Source organism: Zingiber officinale, chromosome 9A (genome assembly GCF_018446385.1).
Source record: "Zingiber officinale cultivar Zhangliang chromosome 9A, Zo_v1.1, whole genome shotgun sequence".
Taxonomy (NCBI): domain Eukaryota; kingdom Viridiplantae; phylum Streptophyta; class Magnoliopsida; order Zingiberales; family Zingiberaceae; genus Zingiber; species Zingiber officinale.
The window spans coordinates 1,604,960-1,622,345 of record NC_056002.1 but is presented as its reverse complement, the minus strand read 5'-3'; the positions used below and the strand labels follow the sequence as shown (position 1 = coordinate 1,622,345).

The 17,386-nt window shown below is 36.4% G+C and overlaps 1 protein-coding gene and 1 pseudogene across 1 annotated transcript; both read left to right on the top strand.

Annotated features, from left to right (window-relative positions):
- Positions 1–2,764: 2,764 nt before the first annotated feature.
- On the top strand, positions 2,765–4,578 carry LOC122019800. Its single transcript, XM_042577328.1, has one exon. The coding sequence runs from the start codon at positions 2,819–2,821 to the stop codon at positions 4,490–4,492; it is 1,674 nt and encodes a 557-aa protein (XP_042433262.1). The 5' UTR covers positions 2,765–2,818; the 3' UTR covers positions 4,493–4,578.
- A 1,078-nt stretch (positions 4,579–5,656) lies between these two features.
- LOC122019797 lies at positions 5,657–15,965 on the top strand (annotated as a pseudogene).
- The last annotated feature ends 1,421 nt before the right edge of the window (positions 15,966–17,386 follow it).

Here is a 17,386-nt window from a genome sequence, read left to right as displayed (position 1 = left end):
GGCTGACCAGATTCTAGTCATTTAGCAATGTCCTTATAGTAATGGTAAATCCATTTTGGCTAGAATCTGGCTGGTTAAAATTGAATTATAATGCATGCATGTAATTAATATATAGAGATGATATTACTAAAATATCCTTAATAATGACTTACAAAGTATATTCTGGCTGGTCAGATTCTAGCCATTTAGCAGTGTCCTTACAGTAACGATAAATCTATTTGGCCAGAATCTGGTTGGGCAGAATTGAATTCTAATGCATGCTTGTAATTAATATATAGAGATGATATTACTAAAATATACTTAATAATGACTTGCAAATGTATTCTGACTGTCCAGATTCTAATTATTTAGCAATGTTCTTACAATAACGGTAAATATATATTGGCCAGAATCTAGCTAGCAAGAATTAAATTATAATGCATGCATGTAATTAATATATAGAGATGATATTACTAAAATATCCTTAATAATGATTTACAAAGTGTATTCTGGCTGACTAGATTTTAGCCATTTTGCAATGTCCTTACAGTAACGATAAATCTATTTGGCTAGAATCTGGTTGACCATAATTGAATTATAATGCAAGCATGTAATTAATATATAGGGATGATATTACTAAAATATCCTTAATAATGATTTACAAAATATATTCTGGCGGACCAGATTCTAATCATTTAGCAGTATTCTTACAGTAACGGTAAATATATTTGGCCAGAATCTAGCTGACCCGAATTGAATTATAATACATGTAATTAATATATAGAGATGATATTATTATAATATTCTTAATAATAATTTACAAAGTATATTATGACTGATCAAATTCTAACTATTTAAAATATCGTTATAGTAGATGAATCATTATCTGGTCAATAATTTATGGATCACATAATACTAATTATTTATTTTGAGTACGGATCCTCTGATTCATATATTGAGGATAAAAAAAATGGTCCATTCCATATATTAATTAATTTTAATGGCTTCTTCTCAAGTGGGGTCATTAAAATCAGACGGATATTATTATTTTTATATATTAAACAACCAGATCAATTTATTTACCAATTAAAATTGTCCTGTGTGTTTTTTTTTTTGAAATTTTAAATTTTTGAGTGGGAATAATAAAAAAAGAAATGATTTGGTGCGACATTGTTATCAGCTACCGTCCTCTTGTTTGGCTCCTTCCCAATCCATCCTTGCCGTCGAAGGTTTCCACTTCGCCGCTTTAATTGCATTTTCCTCAAGAGAGCTGCTTTTCCCCTCTCCCGGTCAACGCACACTCCCTCCATCTCCCCTCTCTCTCCCTGCCAAAAGACGCATGTAACCTCCTTTTTATTTATTTTTTATTTCATTTAATTCTCATTTAGTTTTAATTTTTTAATTAATTTTATTTAAAAATAACTCTCATACAATTATATTTTTAATTTTATTTAATTTTATTTTTTTAATTAATTAATTTTATTATTTTGTATCAATACTTTATTTTTCAATTTTATATAAAATTTATTTAGTTTTTATTTTTTTAATTAATTTAATTTATTATTTTTTACCAATACTTTATTTTTCAATTTTATATAAATTTTATTTAATTTTTATTTTTTAATTAATTTAATTTATTATTTTTTTCATAATACTTATATTTTTTCAATTGATTTTTTTAAATTTTATTTTTTTATTAATTTTTTTAATCAATTTTTTATCAATTTTATTTTTTCAATAATTTTTTTATATGTTTATATGTCAAGGGTTGAAAGGGGGTCATTTAAAGTGATGAGAGATTTTGACATGTGTCAAGGGTTGGAAGGGGGGTCATTTAAAGGGATAAAAGATTTTGACATGTGTCAAGGGTTAGAAGTGTGGTAATTTAAAGGGAGGGGAAGTTCTGACATATGTCAAACATTGAAGAGGGGTAATTTAAAGGGAGGGGGGTGTTTTGACAGATGTCAATGATTGGAGAATGACGAATTTAAATGGAGGGAGTGTTTTGACAGGTGTCAATGGTTAGAGGATGGGTAATTTAAAGAGGGTGAGAAATTTTGACATGTGTTATATGTCAATAGTTGGAGGGAGGGATGATTTTAAGAGAGAGAAGATTATGACATGTGTTAATAGTTGGATGTGGGTAATTTAAGTGTCAAATTAGGAATGTAATTTAAAGGAAGGGAGTAATTTAAAAATTATATAAAATAAAAAAAATTAAAAATTTTGATAAAAAAATAATAAACAAAATTGATTAAAGAAATAAAACTAAATAAATATTAAAAAATTAAAAACATAATAAATAAAATTAATTAAAAATAAAAACTAAGTAAAAATTAAAAAAAATTAAAAAAATATAAGTATTAATGAAAAAATAATAAACAAAATTAATTAAAAAATAAAACTAAATAAAATTAAAAATATATATAAGTATTAATGAAAAATAATAAATAAAATTGATTAAAACTTTAAACTAAATAAAGATTTTAAAATATATAAATTAAATAAAAATTTTAAAATATATAAATATGAATGAAAAAAATTAAAAATAAAACTAAATAAAAATTTAAAAATATATAAGTATGAATAAAAAAAATTAAAAATAAAATTAATTAAAATTAAAAAATTAAAAATAATTTAAAATGAAAAATAAAAAATTAAAAATATGTAAGTATGAATATATAAGTATGAATTAAAAAAATTAAAAAAAATAAAAAAATGAAAAGGAGGTTACATGCCTCTTTTGGCGGGGGAAAGAGGAGAGGTGGAGGGGGTGTGCGTTGACCCGGGGTGGAAAAAGCAATTTGCTTTCCTCAAACACAAGACAGGCACTCGATACATGGCCGAAGAGACTGAGCCCGCGCCTGAGGTCACCGACTCCGCCGCGGGCCTCCTTTCCCAAGCACGGCAGCTCGTTCCCGAGGCCCTCGCCGAAGCTCGCGCCGCCGCTGGCTTCCCGGCGCGATGGAGCTCCATCGCTTCCAAGATCGAGCGCGTCGCCCCCTCTCTCTCCGACCTCTCCAGCCTTCCCTCCTTCTCCAGGAACGCGCTCTGCTGGGAACTGCTCCAGTCAGTGACCATCGCCCTCCGCGACGCCATCGGTCTCGCCTGCCGCAGCGGCGCTCCCTCAGGGAAGCTCCAAATGCAGAGCGACCTCGATGCTGTTTCCAGTGAGCTAGACCTCGTGCTCGATGACTGCGCGCTGCTGGTGAAGACCGGTGTGCTTGACGATTCGGCCGCCGCCGCCGCCGCTGCGCCTCACTCACTCGACAAAATACGCGTGCTGCTCGCGCGCTTGCAGATCGGGCACGCGGAGGCCAAGCACCGGGCGGTGGACGCCCTCCTGGAAGCGATGAGGGAGGACGAGAGGAGCGTGACGACCGCTCTCGGGCGAAGCAACGTCTCGGCTCTCATACGCTTGCTCGGATCCACCTCCGTCAAGATCAAGGAGAAGGCGGCCACTGCTATCTGCTTGCTGGCCGAGTCCGGTAGCTGCGAGAATCTCATTGTTTCAGAGGCCGTGCTTCCTCCTCTGATTCGGCTATCAGAATCCGGGAGCTTGATTTGTCGACAGAAAGCCTTAACTTCGCTGCAGAGACTATCCGTCTCCACCGAAACCGCACGATCCATAGTTGGCCATGGAGGTGTTCGACCTCTGGTCGATGTTTGTCAGGCAGGGGACTCGATTTGCCAATCGGCCGCCTCTGGCACTCTGAAGAATCTCTCCGCCGTGCCGGAGGTCCGTCAGACGTTGGTGGAAGAAGGCACTATCTGTGTCATGATCGACCTCCTCAACCGCGGAATTGTTCTTAGTTCCAAAGAGCACGCCGCGGAGTGCTTGCTCAATCTCACTGCGAGCAACGACGCCTCGAGGAGGCTCGTCGTAGAGGAGGGCGGAGCTCCCAGCCTCTTAGCCTTCCTGGACGGCCCGCTGCCGAAGGAACCCGCCGTCGGTGCATTGCGGAACTTGATCGGCGCCGCCACCGTCGACAGCCTCGTGTCCCTCGGTCTCCTCCCCCGGCTGCTTCACGTGCTCAGGGACGGCTCTCTCGGCGCGCAGCAAGCCGCCGCATCCATCATTTGCCGAATTTCCAATTCCAACGAGGCGAAGAGATCCATTGGCGAGCTGGGTTGCCTTCCTCTGCTCGCCACAATGCTCGAAGCCATAACAAACACGGCGAGGGAGGTCGCAGCTCAGGCCATCGCCGGACTCATCAGCCTTCCGCAGAACAAAAGCGAGCTCAAGAAGGATGACAAGACCGTGATCGTTCTAGTCCGCTTGCTGGATCCGAATCCTCAGAACACAGCAACAAAATATGCAATCTCTTGCCTTCAGTCCTTGTCATCGAGCAAGAGGTGCAGGAAGCTGATGCTCTCTTACGGTGCAGCTGGATCCCTCGAGAAGCTGGCTGAAGTAGACATGGCTGGCGCCAAAAAACTGCTCAAAAGATTGGAGAAGAACAAGTTGAGGAACTTGTTCATCAGAAAAACAGGCAGATATGTTCTACCTTAATCTTAGTACATTTGCTGCCCTCGCACTGTCAATATGTACTCAATCAGTATTCGCGTGCTGAACATATGAGATTAAGATTCCAATCACTTGCTAGGGCTCTCAATTCGATTTGCTCGAGTACAATGTTAGATTTCATCAATAGTTTCTGCCATAAGCAGTCATCATTGTGTTGTGTGTTAATCATTCACTGCTGCTGCATCTACTTCTATTCTACAGATTTTATTGTGACAAAAAAACGAATATGTTTGTCCCCAACGTTTTGTCAATTCGTCCCAAGATCAACACGTACTTAGACAGGTCTCAGCAAGAGACGTCGGCTGCGCATCGTGTCATTAATTAAGTAGGTCGGTCGCTTTGTCGGCAGCTCTTAGATTGATGCATGGATTATGATTTCCAAATTCAGTCAAATTATAAGCAAAAGATTGCCTCTGTTACATAAGCATGCATGAAATGACTGTTAATAAATTAATATAACATCTGTTTAATTTCGTTTAGTGTCTTAGGTAAGGAGATTATTTGACATATATTTCGAAACGAGAATTATTTTTAATGTTATTGTTTAATAATAATAAAAAGTACTCAAGGGTTTTGAAACATACATTTAACAAATATTTCGAAGCTCGCCAATTCAATAGCTTTACTAGTTCTAAATAAAAAAAAATGTTTTTGATTTTATTACGGATTAACATTTTCGTATGGGCTGATACAGAAAATTATCAGTAGACACAGTATGAAAGAAGATTGATAAACATTGTTAAGTTAATTTCAACAGAGAAAAGTTTAGAAGATTGATAAAATTAACTCACCGATGAATCACATGTTGACCTTTATGAATAGAATCATGCATTTTTCAATTTTAAACCTTAATTTTACATAAATAATAATAATTATTTTTTCGTTGGCAAAGGCTTTCATTTCTTATCATAGTTACTTGCCCAATTAAGTTAATACAAATAGTTATTTGTTTTTATATTTTATTTTTTAATTATATTCTTCAATAATTCTGTATTTTTTATAATTTTACGTAGATTTTTTTTTTTTTTTAGAAATTTCTACTTTTTATTTTTTATTTTTAATAAAACAAGACCAGTCGAGGGGCAGTTGCAGCTAACTATAAACGGGTATCCCGGCCCGCCATGGGAGCGACTCGCACTATATATATATGGCAAATCGATTAGCCCGGATTCTTGAACCGGAACCCTAGCTCGACTGCGGCAGCGCCTCCCCTTGTCTCGTTCCTCCCTCTTTCCGACGCACGCCCCTATTGGGTGCTACACCACCATTCCGCCTCATTAATCCGACCTTCTCCGACGAGGCTAAGTAGGCACTCTCACTTCTCCTCGGACTCGGCTCCGCGACTCACCAGGCAGCTTCCTTCCGCCATCTCTGCGCCTTTTTTTTTTTCTGTTTAAAGCTCAACCGCCGACGCTCACCGAGAACGGGTAGAATATCGACCTTATTATTATTATTTTTTATAAATTCATCATCTTTAGCGATTGTAGTTAACATATAAAATTGCCCTAAAACGGAGATCTCTCTGCCACAAACAGTGCTATTAGTTCCATCAACATAATTTTCTCTAAAATCTCACCAGTTTCCATGCTTCTGTTTTGGCTTGTTTGTAGCTACTTATCAGTAAACAATGCACGTGGTTTTAAGCATCACATATTCTGTGCGCTTCTTGGTTGTGTCTGCAACAATTACTGTGTTTTAACGTTGCTCTTGCTTTGACATACTTGTGGCATTAGCTTTTTAGTTTTATTTGCATCAACTCACCACTTTTTTGTAGGCGTTTATATTGCAGATGAGAACCATTTTATAGCACCTTTTGAGCTTGATAATTGATATAATATTTTAGAATAACTGTATGTATGTATGTATTCCTGAATTAATAGTATGGATGAACATGGGCCGATTCTCAATCAAAAATTTGATCAAATTCAAGTTTTCAGATTATGAAAAATTGACCTGAAATTGTAACCGAAACCATTTACGGTAAAGGGTTGGGTTTGCTTAGTACAATAACAATTTGATTTCAATATTATAAATTGAAATTCCATAACTAAAGATATCAAAAGACTTAATACAGTATAATTATATATCCAAACTTATAAAATATAATTATACTAGTCATGCAATGCAATAGAGTCTCCGAGACTAAACCATGGATTTTTTACTTTTCTAATCTTCTCATGGTATTCTTTCATTACTATTAAATTACAATTTATTAGCATTTAGCATAAATAAATAAACGGGAGTAATTGCTCCTAATAATGAGTGATAATCAAATCTTGTGTATATTATATTTGTAGTTAGTATTTGAATTAGATATTTGTATCTGATGCAAGGTCCAAATACACTGCATTATTGACCAAAACTAAAATATTCTGAATTTCTAGGTTGGATTGGATTGGGTTGGATTAGATATCCATTGGATTGTGTTTTCTATCACCCCTAATTAATATAATTAATATAGTTGGCGATCAACGTAATCTTACTATTGTTTTATTGAATTAATATGATCAGTGTGTCTGATTATTTTCTTTGTTTCCAGTGCTGTTTTTTTTTTTCTGATTTACATAATTACATTATCAATTTGATTCCATTGTTTTTTTTTTAAAAAAAGTATATAACATGGTTTTCCTCCCTTATGAACATTGGAACATTTTGAAAAAACACTTGACTTAGGGGGGCTAAGGAAATATAGCTATTGAAAGGGCACTTAGAAGTGGGTATGGTAGGTGCCAGCTTCTGTCTGAACTACCTAAGTTAGGCATGGGTATCCTACCCTTATATTTAAGTGGGTGGATTTTAAACTTTTTGTACTTACTTTTTGCTTGGTTTTAGTGCGTTCATGTACTTGTATATTCAAAGGGGGTGGGCTTGGGTAGTGGATAAAAATGAGGTAACCTGACTTATTATCTATGATTTTAGTGTTTGATGTTTGAGTTTCCTAACTATTCCATCATTTGACTCAATCTATTAATTTGCCTCTCCAACCACTGCCTTCTGCTGCTGTAGAGGACATCCACACTCCTGGTCGAGTGATTGCTAGTCTAGGAATTAAGCAATGACAGATAGTTGAAAATTTAATAACTATTGATTCAAATGTATTAATGTACCATTCTCATATTTCATTACTGAATATTTTCATAGTATATTTTCTCAAATCAAATGCAGCTTTTCTATTGTCCTTATTGCAACAGTTAAATTGCCTTTGGGTTGGGTTATGTATAACCTATCTTCTTGTGGATGCTTAAGAAAATGTTATGTTCTTTGAAATCCTTATCTGTCTGCTTTATTTGTTTCAGAAACAAAGCATCAACTTTTGAAATCTACTTGTAGCATAGTCGGCTTAAAAATGCCTCTAAACAAGTCCTTGTTACCTTCACAATATATTATGCTTAATCTAACTATCGAAGTAGTAAAAAATCAAATGGGTCAAAATTGAGCTGAGTAGAAAATTTTAATTATTTGATTCAAACATTCTTTAAAAAGTTGTTTTCAATTTGGTTTCATTCTACTAAATTTGGTTCTACTAAATCCTTTGCTTTCATTTTGCTAAATTTGAGCAGCTCTATTCTCTGCAATTGGCGACCATCAGTCTGCAAAGTCAATGCTGACTTGGTTCCAGAACTTGCAAATTAGACCTGTTAGTAGAAGTGGCTGCCAGTGCAACCACCTTGAATAAATACAGGTGTTTCCAGTTACAATCACACAACAATTTCCATGCCTTCTATAGATGAGCTTCACCAGGGGAAGAAGTTCAACAAGAAACGTAAGAACAGATCAGACCCTTACGAAGCGGAGACGAACGCTATCAAAGGCGAAGTTGGTGAACCTCAGTTGGAAAAAGTAGTAGTAGATGGGAATGGTGATAGGTCTCCAAAAGAATCAAGTGAGGAGCATGATGTTCATGTGGAGAGTGATGGAGATGAAGTCGTAGAAGGTTCAAAGGGGACTATTGCTGCTACTAAGATAAAGAATAAAAAGAGTCATGGGATCTTGACTACTGACTCATTCTCTAATCTCCCGATTTCCAATCAAACCATGAAGGCCATCCAAGAGATGGGTTTCCAACACATGACACAGGTCAGTTCTCTTTTTAATGATCATTTCCAATACTAGGTTTATGATATTTGTCTCTATTTTAGCCTCTCTCTTTCATGACTATTTTCCTTGGGTCCACATTTTTTTTTTCTGATGCAGCAATGGTTTTGGGTTTTAGTGATTATAATGTTTCACATTATGATGGCAGATTCAATCCAGAGCTATCCCACCACTCTTGGTTGGGAAGGAGTTGATGGGTGCAGCAAGGACAGGATCAGGAAAAACACTTGCTTTCCTTATACCTGCAGTTGAATTGCTGCATCATATTTGTTTTATGCCTCGGAACGGGACCGGGGTCATTATTATCTGTCCAACCAGGGAACTTGCCATTCAAGTAAGACCTTTTATTTGTTATTCTACATGCTCTTTTTACTATATTGATTGTCTGATTCTTGTCCTAAATATTCCGTTGAGTTTTATTTATATATATTTAACAAAACTATGGCTTTTGTAATTTTAGTTGACCATGTTACTAGTAGGGACAACTTATTGATTTGTTTAATTTATGTGAAGATTTGAAATTTTAATGCTGCTATTTTTAGCCATGATATTTTGTCTCATTCTCTGTTGTTGCTCTTAGCCTCTTAGCTAAATATACCTGAACTCTTTTAAAAATAAGCTAATGAGGAATTTAGAATTTCCTAGTTTATGCATTGGAAATTCTGTTGGTGTCTTTTGTTTAGCTGACTGGAACTTAGTGAAACTTTTGGCTAACAGATTGTTCACATTGCAGACACATGCTGTTGCAAAAGATCTAATGAAGTACCATTCTCAAAAACTTGGCTTGGTTATTGGAGGAGCTGGACGAAAAGAAGAAGCTGAGCGTCTTGCTAAAGGAGTAAATTTGTTGGTGGCTACTCCAGGAAGACTTTTGGATCATCTCCAAAACACCAAAGAATTTATCTACAAAAACTTAATGGTAAATAGTTCATAGTTGTAAAGCTAGCTAGTTCTTTTGTTTCCTGTGAATTTGATTGCCTAGCATTCTATTGTTTTCAATGCTTTGCTTTCTGATAATTTATGCTAAATCATACATCTATGAGAAGGTTGAAAAAATAAAGTACTGGTTGATATTTGATAACAATACCTCAACCAATGATATTTTCTGCAAGGAGCTCAATTTGGAAATTGATTTCTGTAGGCTTCCAACCTTCTTTACCTTCTTGTTGGGACCGAAAAGTAGCTAGAGGGGGGGTGAATAGCTCTTCGCGTGCTCGTCGTCGGCGTTGCTTGTTTCTTCAGAGATATGCAGCGGAAATATAAGAAACAAAAGCATACAACGCTAACAAGGATGGTTTACTTGGTATCCACCTCACAAGAGGTGACTAGTCCAAGGATCCACACCTACTCACGCACCCTCCACTATGAAATCACTCCTTTTCAGTAACTACTGAAGGCGGAGAAGCCCTACAACCCTCACAATACAAGAAGAAAGCAAGGGAAACAAATACAATAGATATCTTACAAGATATGGAATGAAAATCCTAACCCTAGCTTTCTTCTTCTTGCTTTTGATCCGCCTCTTGACTTGGGAAACCTCCAAGAACCTTCAAGAACTGGCGATCTGAGCTTGAGAGAAGTGTGGAGAAGTCGCTGTGTTGATCTGAGCTTTTTCGTGGAAGCGATGCCGAAGGAAATGAACGCCAGCGGCTTAAATCGATGCTAACGGTCGAATCCCGATCGATTGAAATGCTCCCAATCGATCGGGGAGGCTTTGGATCGATCCACGGATCGATCCAGAACGCCTCTGTGCTCTGGAAAAACGCCTGGATCGATCCACGGATCGATCCAGTGCTTATCGCGCGAAGCAGCAGCGTCCCAATCGATCCACTGATCGATTGGGACCTCTGGATCGATCCACCGATCGATCCAGAGGGGTTCTGTTCGCAGGGACTCACCGGATCGATCGGCCGATCGATCCAGATCTGCTGGATCGATCCACTGATCGATCCAGATCTGCTGGATCAATCGGCTGATCAATCCAAATCTGCTGGATCAATCGGCTGATCAATCCAGATCTTGGTTTTTGCCCAAAACCAAGTCCAAAGCCCCTTAAACCAACATCTAGTCAACCATGACTTGTTGGTACATAAGACCTAGCATCCGGTCACCCTTGACCAGCTAGGACTCTCTCACCAAGTGTCTGGTCAATCCCTTTGACCCACTTGGACTTTTCTCTTCTTGCCAAGTATCCGGTCAATCCCTCTGACCTACTTGGACTTTTCTTCCTCGTGTCAAGTATCCCTTTGACCTACTTGGACTCTCACCAGATGTCTGGTCAACCTTGACCCATCTGGATTTCTCTTGCCTGGCTTCACTCACCAGGACTTTCCCAATTGCCTAGCTTCACTCACTAGGTCTTTCACCTGGCTTCACTCACCAGGATTTTCCTCCTGCCTAGCTTCACTCACTAGGACTTCCCAATTGCCTAGCTTCACTCACTAGGTCTTTCACCTGGCTTCACTCACCAGGATTTTCCTCCTGCCTAGCTTCACTCACTAGGTCTTTCACCTGGCTTCACTCACCAGGATTTTCCTCCTGCCTAGCTTCACTCACTAGGACTTCCCAATTGCCTAGCTTCACTCACTAGGTCTTTCACCTGGCTTCACTCACCAGGATTTTCCTCCTGCCTAGCTTCACTCACTGGGTCTTTCACCTGGCTTCACTCACCAGGATTTTCCTCCTGCCTAGCTTCACTCACTAGGACTTTCCAATTGCCTAGCTTCACTCACTAGGTCTTTCACCTGGCTTCACTCACCAGGATTTTCCTCCTGCCTAGCTTCACTCACTAGGTCTTTCCTTCTGCCTAACATCCCAGTTAGGACTTCCCAGTCAAGTATCCGGTCATCCTTGACCTACTTGACTCTTCTTCAATCAACCTTGCATTGTCAAACATCGAAACCCAAACCAAGACTCAAGCTTGGTCAACCAGGTCAACCTTGACCTGAGGGATGTTGCACCAACACAGTTGTCATATGGTTCGAGGAGATTGATTTCCTATTTTGATTTTTTTTTTCATCCTTGATCTCACTGATTATTCAACCCGTGTTACGTTGGATTTTCTGGATTTTGTATGAGATTACTGCATGAGGTTAACTTATTTATGCTGGTAGTCATTTTAAAAAAGGCAGGAAGAGGAGTGAAAGTATCACAATAAAGGATAGGTAATTGAATAGGAGTTTGTAGTTTGAAGTGGCCTGACGAATATGTATCTTTCCATTGGATGTTCTCACTACTCTGTGCGTGTGTGTGTTTAAATATATCTATCTATTCACAAGATTCGGTTGGAGTTTTAACAGATATATGACTGTACATATACTTTGTTCTAGGGTGAGCAGTTTGTAGTGTCTTTTGTGGCTTGCATTGATGTTTGGCTAAGTATTAGTCTCATAATTTCCATATATGAAGAGATATTTTGATGTACTCCATGAGCAAAGGTTGTTTTAGGATTAGGTTAAAAGTATTCATTGGGTTTATGATTCTTAACAAGACAATGTTGGAAAGAGTCGTTTGGTAGCTTGTAGGGTTCTGATATTTTATGTTTCTCACCTGTTTGATCATAACACTGTTGGGCAATCATTCCTCATTTTTTAAATTTTATTTTATGTTTTTTAGTTTTTTATTTATTGTTATTATTATGTTTTTTTTACCTCAATGAATTGGAGATATTTATTAACATATTTGTGGACTCATCTGCAACAATTCCTCTATTATGCTTTTGCTAAGTTATTGCTGCAGTTCAGAAGCATATCTTATTTGGAAATGTTCTTTTACTAGTTTGTGGAGTTGTTGCAGCTTGCTACTACATTGACATTCTTCAGATGTTTGGTGTTAATATAAGAACTTTAATTTGTTCATATGCTCTTTTTTAATGTTGAGATTCTAAGTTTGTACTTGGCTCCTCATATGCAGTTTCTTATAATTGATGAAGCTGATCGAATATTGGAGGCAAACTTTGAGGAAGACATGAAGCAAATATTTAAGAAATTGCCAACGGTATGCTACATTTTATCTGTGTATATAATTTTTTCAAATTATAAAATTTCATTGGAAACTGGATGTGCATGCAATTTTTCACAAAACGGATAGTCAGGATCTGTGGCTGAGCTATTAAAAAGAATAGCAATCCTGTACGGGAATGTTGAGAGAGAGAGAGTCATCCCCTTAGTATTTATGCTCTACAGGTTCAGGACATTTTTTACTCTACTGCAGCAGCCAAAAAAGTTCAAATAAAGCTGTTTGGTGCTTTACTTGTTTCTACAAGCACTCCTGTCTCTTACAGCCACATGATATATGGTGGATATGAGTAGCAGTTTCTTTCTACCACCTGAGATTTTAATTTTCCAGGAACTCTGCGCAACTTTTCCTTCACTCAGATTCATTGCAATCAGATCATGGAGAACTGTGTTGAAACAGTTTGCCAAATTATTCCTTAAACCTGCATTTTAGGGGGAAAATTGTCTGATTGTTTAAGCATCATGATACTGAGTGCCCATTGTTTTTGGTTTGCAATGTCAGTTGTATGTATTCAAGGGTGTGGTCATAGATAGCTTAGTAGGCATCATAGAAATTATAAATGGAAAACCTTGGAGTGTGTCTTTTGGACCAAACAAATCTGTCATTTCTCGTCATCATATACCAGCAATTTAGCCAGACTTGAAAATGAATTTATAATATTTAATGAGAGCCCAGACGATCCTACTCTCTTCTCCATTCACCAACAACTTCACTCCGAATATATTGCCCATTCTTTCAGCCAGAGAGGATCTGGAAAGTGATTCCAGGGTCTATTGGGTATCTATTCTGGCTCAACCATAGCATGCTTATTGTGAATTCTTTCATGCTCAATTTTCCTGTTGATTTCAGTGTCAAATACTATACTGGCAACTATGCCATCAATCACATTTTGTCTATCCCATCTCAGTGAAATTTCATACTTCTTCTATTACATTTACTCTTGCCTCTAGAAACCTTATGCTCATACTAGAAGCAGCTGTAGTGTCCATACATTTCATCTAGTATGACTGTGTTGAAAACCATTGAACAGTTTCTTTCTTAGAAGATTATATCCCAAATAGATATGTGGTTAGCTATGGGCATCTTTGAATGATTTATCTTTATCCTTCATGAATTTTATTTATTCGATTTTCATTCTGAGTTTTCCTGATGCCAACATCGTAGTAACATTTGATGAACAAAAGTTTTTATTTTGTTTAGTAATTCTACCACCTCTTTTGCTATATATGCTATGAGGGCTCTTAGCTTTTAGTTTTAACTGAAGCCCCTTGGTTTTTTGTTTGCATGAGGGTCATCTGTAAATTAAGACGGACAGACCATCTAACTAAAATTGAATTTAGTACTGCTAAGGATATACTCTTCAAATTGTGTTGCGTCACTGACCTCTTTTGCAGTGGCCCAGGCTTATGTGACTAGCTACTTGGATCACAGCCCTCCATTTGAAGATATTTGAGTAATAGTGGTCTCTCCTTGTATTCTATTGTACTTGAAATGGTTCAGTTTTGTTTGATGTCTGACTAAAAATCTTGCTCGTAGCCTGGACTTTACTATCACTGTTAATTTTTATTTTGGAATTGAAAATTTCCTTTTACAATGGTTCATGTCCATTTCTTTAAACTCTTGGTGTCTTATAGAATTCATTAATATGCAGGCAAGACAAACTGCTCTATTTACTGCTACCCAAACAAAGCAGGTTTGTTTTATGGTGACGTATCAATTTTGTTTATGGTTTCACTTGATAAATAATAAGCAATATGCAGGTTGAAGACTTTGCAAGCTTGTCATTTAAGGATAAGCCAATATATGTTGGTGTTGATGATGGAAGGTCAAAGGTGAGTTCCAGATTTGTCCAACATTGTTTTTGTATTAATGATATTGATAATGTCCACCCATTTCAGGTAACCGTCAAAGGGTTGCAGCAGGGGTATTGTGTTGTCCCCAGTAACAAAAGGTTTCTGGTCTTGTATGATTTCCTTAAGCAAAATCTTTCTAAAAAGATAATGGTCTTTTTCTCCTCCTGCAACTCGGTTAAGTACCATACAGAGTTCCTCAGATACTTACAAATTGATTGTCTCGACATCCATGGAAAACAAAAGCAGCAAAAGCGGACTACTACATTTTTTGACTTTTGCAAAGCAGAAAAGGGTGTCCTGCTCTGCACCGATGTTGCTGCCCGTGGGCTTGATATTCCTGCTGTGGTGAGTTAAATTTCACTTCTCCATCTCTGGTTATCTGTTACTTAATCCAGACGCTTAGTCTTTTTTGTGTGGGTAGGACTGGATTGTGCAATATGATCCTCCTGATGAACCAAAGGTGCGTATGTGCAAATTGCATTTACTTCCATCCATCTTCTGGTTTGGCAGGCAGTTCTGAATTTTCATCAATTTTCAGGAATACATTCACAGGGTTGGTCGGACAGCTCGTGGGGAAGGTGGCAAAGGCAATGCTTTGCTTTTTCTGTTGCCCGAAGAGTTGCAATTCCTACTCTATTTGAAGGTATAATTTGCTCCACAAATGTTTATTTTTAAAGGTTTTACAAGTGTGTCAAGCTAATTTGTGTTATTTACACACTGACAGGAAGCAAAGGTACCTGTCAAAGAGGTTGAGTTTAATGAAAATAGGATCTCGAATCTTCAATCTCATCTGGTAATACACTTTTGTGAACATCCCATCGAAGTCTCATATTTGTTCTTCAACTTAACTTTTGGAAGGCTTGCAGGAGACCATAGTCGGAGAAAACTACCACCTGAGCCAATCAGCCAAGGATGCCTATAGGTCCTACATCTTAGCCTATAATTCACATTCAATGAAGAATGTTTTTGATGCCCACCGCCTCAATCTCAAGGTATGACCTATCAGCTCATTTGACATACAACCTTCTGATTCTGCTCATTTAAGTCTTGTTACCATAACTTGTGACCCTTTGCACTTTAATTTGAGACGTTTGCATACTGCAACAGGATGTGGCTTCATCCTTTTGCTTTAGTTCTCCACCAAAGGTGAAGCTAAATTTGCATAGTAGTGCATCTAAGTTCAGAAAGAAGATGAGAAACTGATGGCCATCGACATGGTAGCAGTGCCAGTAATCCTTATGGAAGATAGTTGAGTGATGATAAAAGGCACTTTATGTGCCATTGAAGTTTGCTATTTTGGACGGAAGAAATGTAAGAATGTATGATCGAGTACAAATTGAGTTCGTTAGTCAGATTTGCATTTATCTTTATCATTAACGTGTATATATTGCATTCCGATAGGAGAGAGTTAAAGAGCTCTATGTTAGAGTCTACTGATACAGCTGCAAATTTTGTTTTTATGGATAAATTAAGATTCATGCTTGTTTTTGGAATGCAATTTGTGTTTTATAGAAATTTTGCAAAGCTCAAATTAGTGCCACCGTTTCTAAAACGATGGATGTTCCATTTTTTCTTTTAAAAAAAACCGTAGCCATTTTTTTTTCAATTAAATAATATTTTAATATTTAAGAAATGTATTTCATTCTTTAAATTTATAGAGATATTATTCATAAAATTTAAATTTAAAAAATAAATATAATTTAAAAAAAGAACAGTAGTTTTTGTCAGGTCTTGGGTAAGGATTCATTGTACGTAATTTTAAAATTTTATCCTTGTGCCAAGGCAATAAATATAATAATTAAAGTAAATATTTTTTTACTTAAAATAGAAAATTTAATGTAAATTTTGTGTTTAGAAAGGTTGATATGATGTACTCAAGTTCAATTCAATTAAATAAATCATTTGATTGAATATAAAAATTTGATTAGGTTATTTTAGAATTTTATTTTTTTTAAAAAAATCGATTATATTTAATTCCGTTCAATTTTGATTTTAAAATCTTTTATCCAATTAAATTAAATAAATTAAAATAAATTAAAATATAAAATTAATACCATTGTTGAAATTTTTAATTAATTAGGTTTCCGTCATAATTAATTGATATTTTATTAATTTGATTTTTTTATTTTTTTATTAAAAATTTTGATCGGTTTAATTAACTTTAAAAAATTAATTTATTTAATTTTGATTAATGGGTTGAATTTCGTTTTTAACCAAATACTCAACCAAAAAAATATTAAAAAAAAACAAATACTCAACCAGGGGTGGATCCAGAGGGAGGGCGATATCGACGATCACCCCCATTATCGGTAATGAAACCCCTAATAATATGAGATTTCATCGATAGAGATAAAAAATATTATCCTTTGTTTCACGTAAATATCATCTTTCCTTACATGAATTTCTGAATCCGCCGCTCTACTCAATTAAGCAAAACCCCTCATTAAAAGATTGACTCCATTGCCGAATAAAAACAAAGAGATAATTAATAAAAATCCTTAACTTTTCAGTATTTTTTTCTCTTCGAATTCCATTCAATCCATATCAATTTTATTCAATCGTCTGCATGGTATCTTAAACTCAAGTTATTATTAGATCCCTTCAATTCAATAATAATTTCAAAAGAAAATTTTAAAAAAAAAACATTTGCTGCTTGATAACTCTGTTTCTCTTTTGAATGAAGAAAATAATTCAAAATTTCGAGAAATAAAAAGGAAGCATTGTTTGCAATGAGAAAAATCTTAAAACCACAAACTTTCTGTTGTGCCCAAAGGAGAGGGTAACACTTCTCAACCTCTAAATCGTGAAAAAAAAAGAAAGAGAGAAAAGAGATCGCGTAGAGCAACAAGACAAAGATACACAAAAGGAGAGCAAACACAAGGGAGGAGAAGAAGAGAAAGAAAAAGAGTTACTG

Excerpts from the sequence above, each read along its gene's own strand:
- LOC122019800 (XM_042577328.1), top strand. The coding sequence starts at position 2,819 with ATGGCCGAAGAGACTGAGCCCGCGCCTGAGGTCACCGACTCCGCCGCG.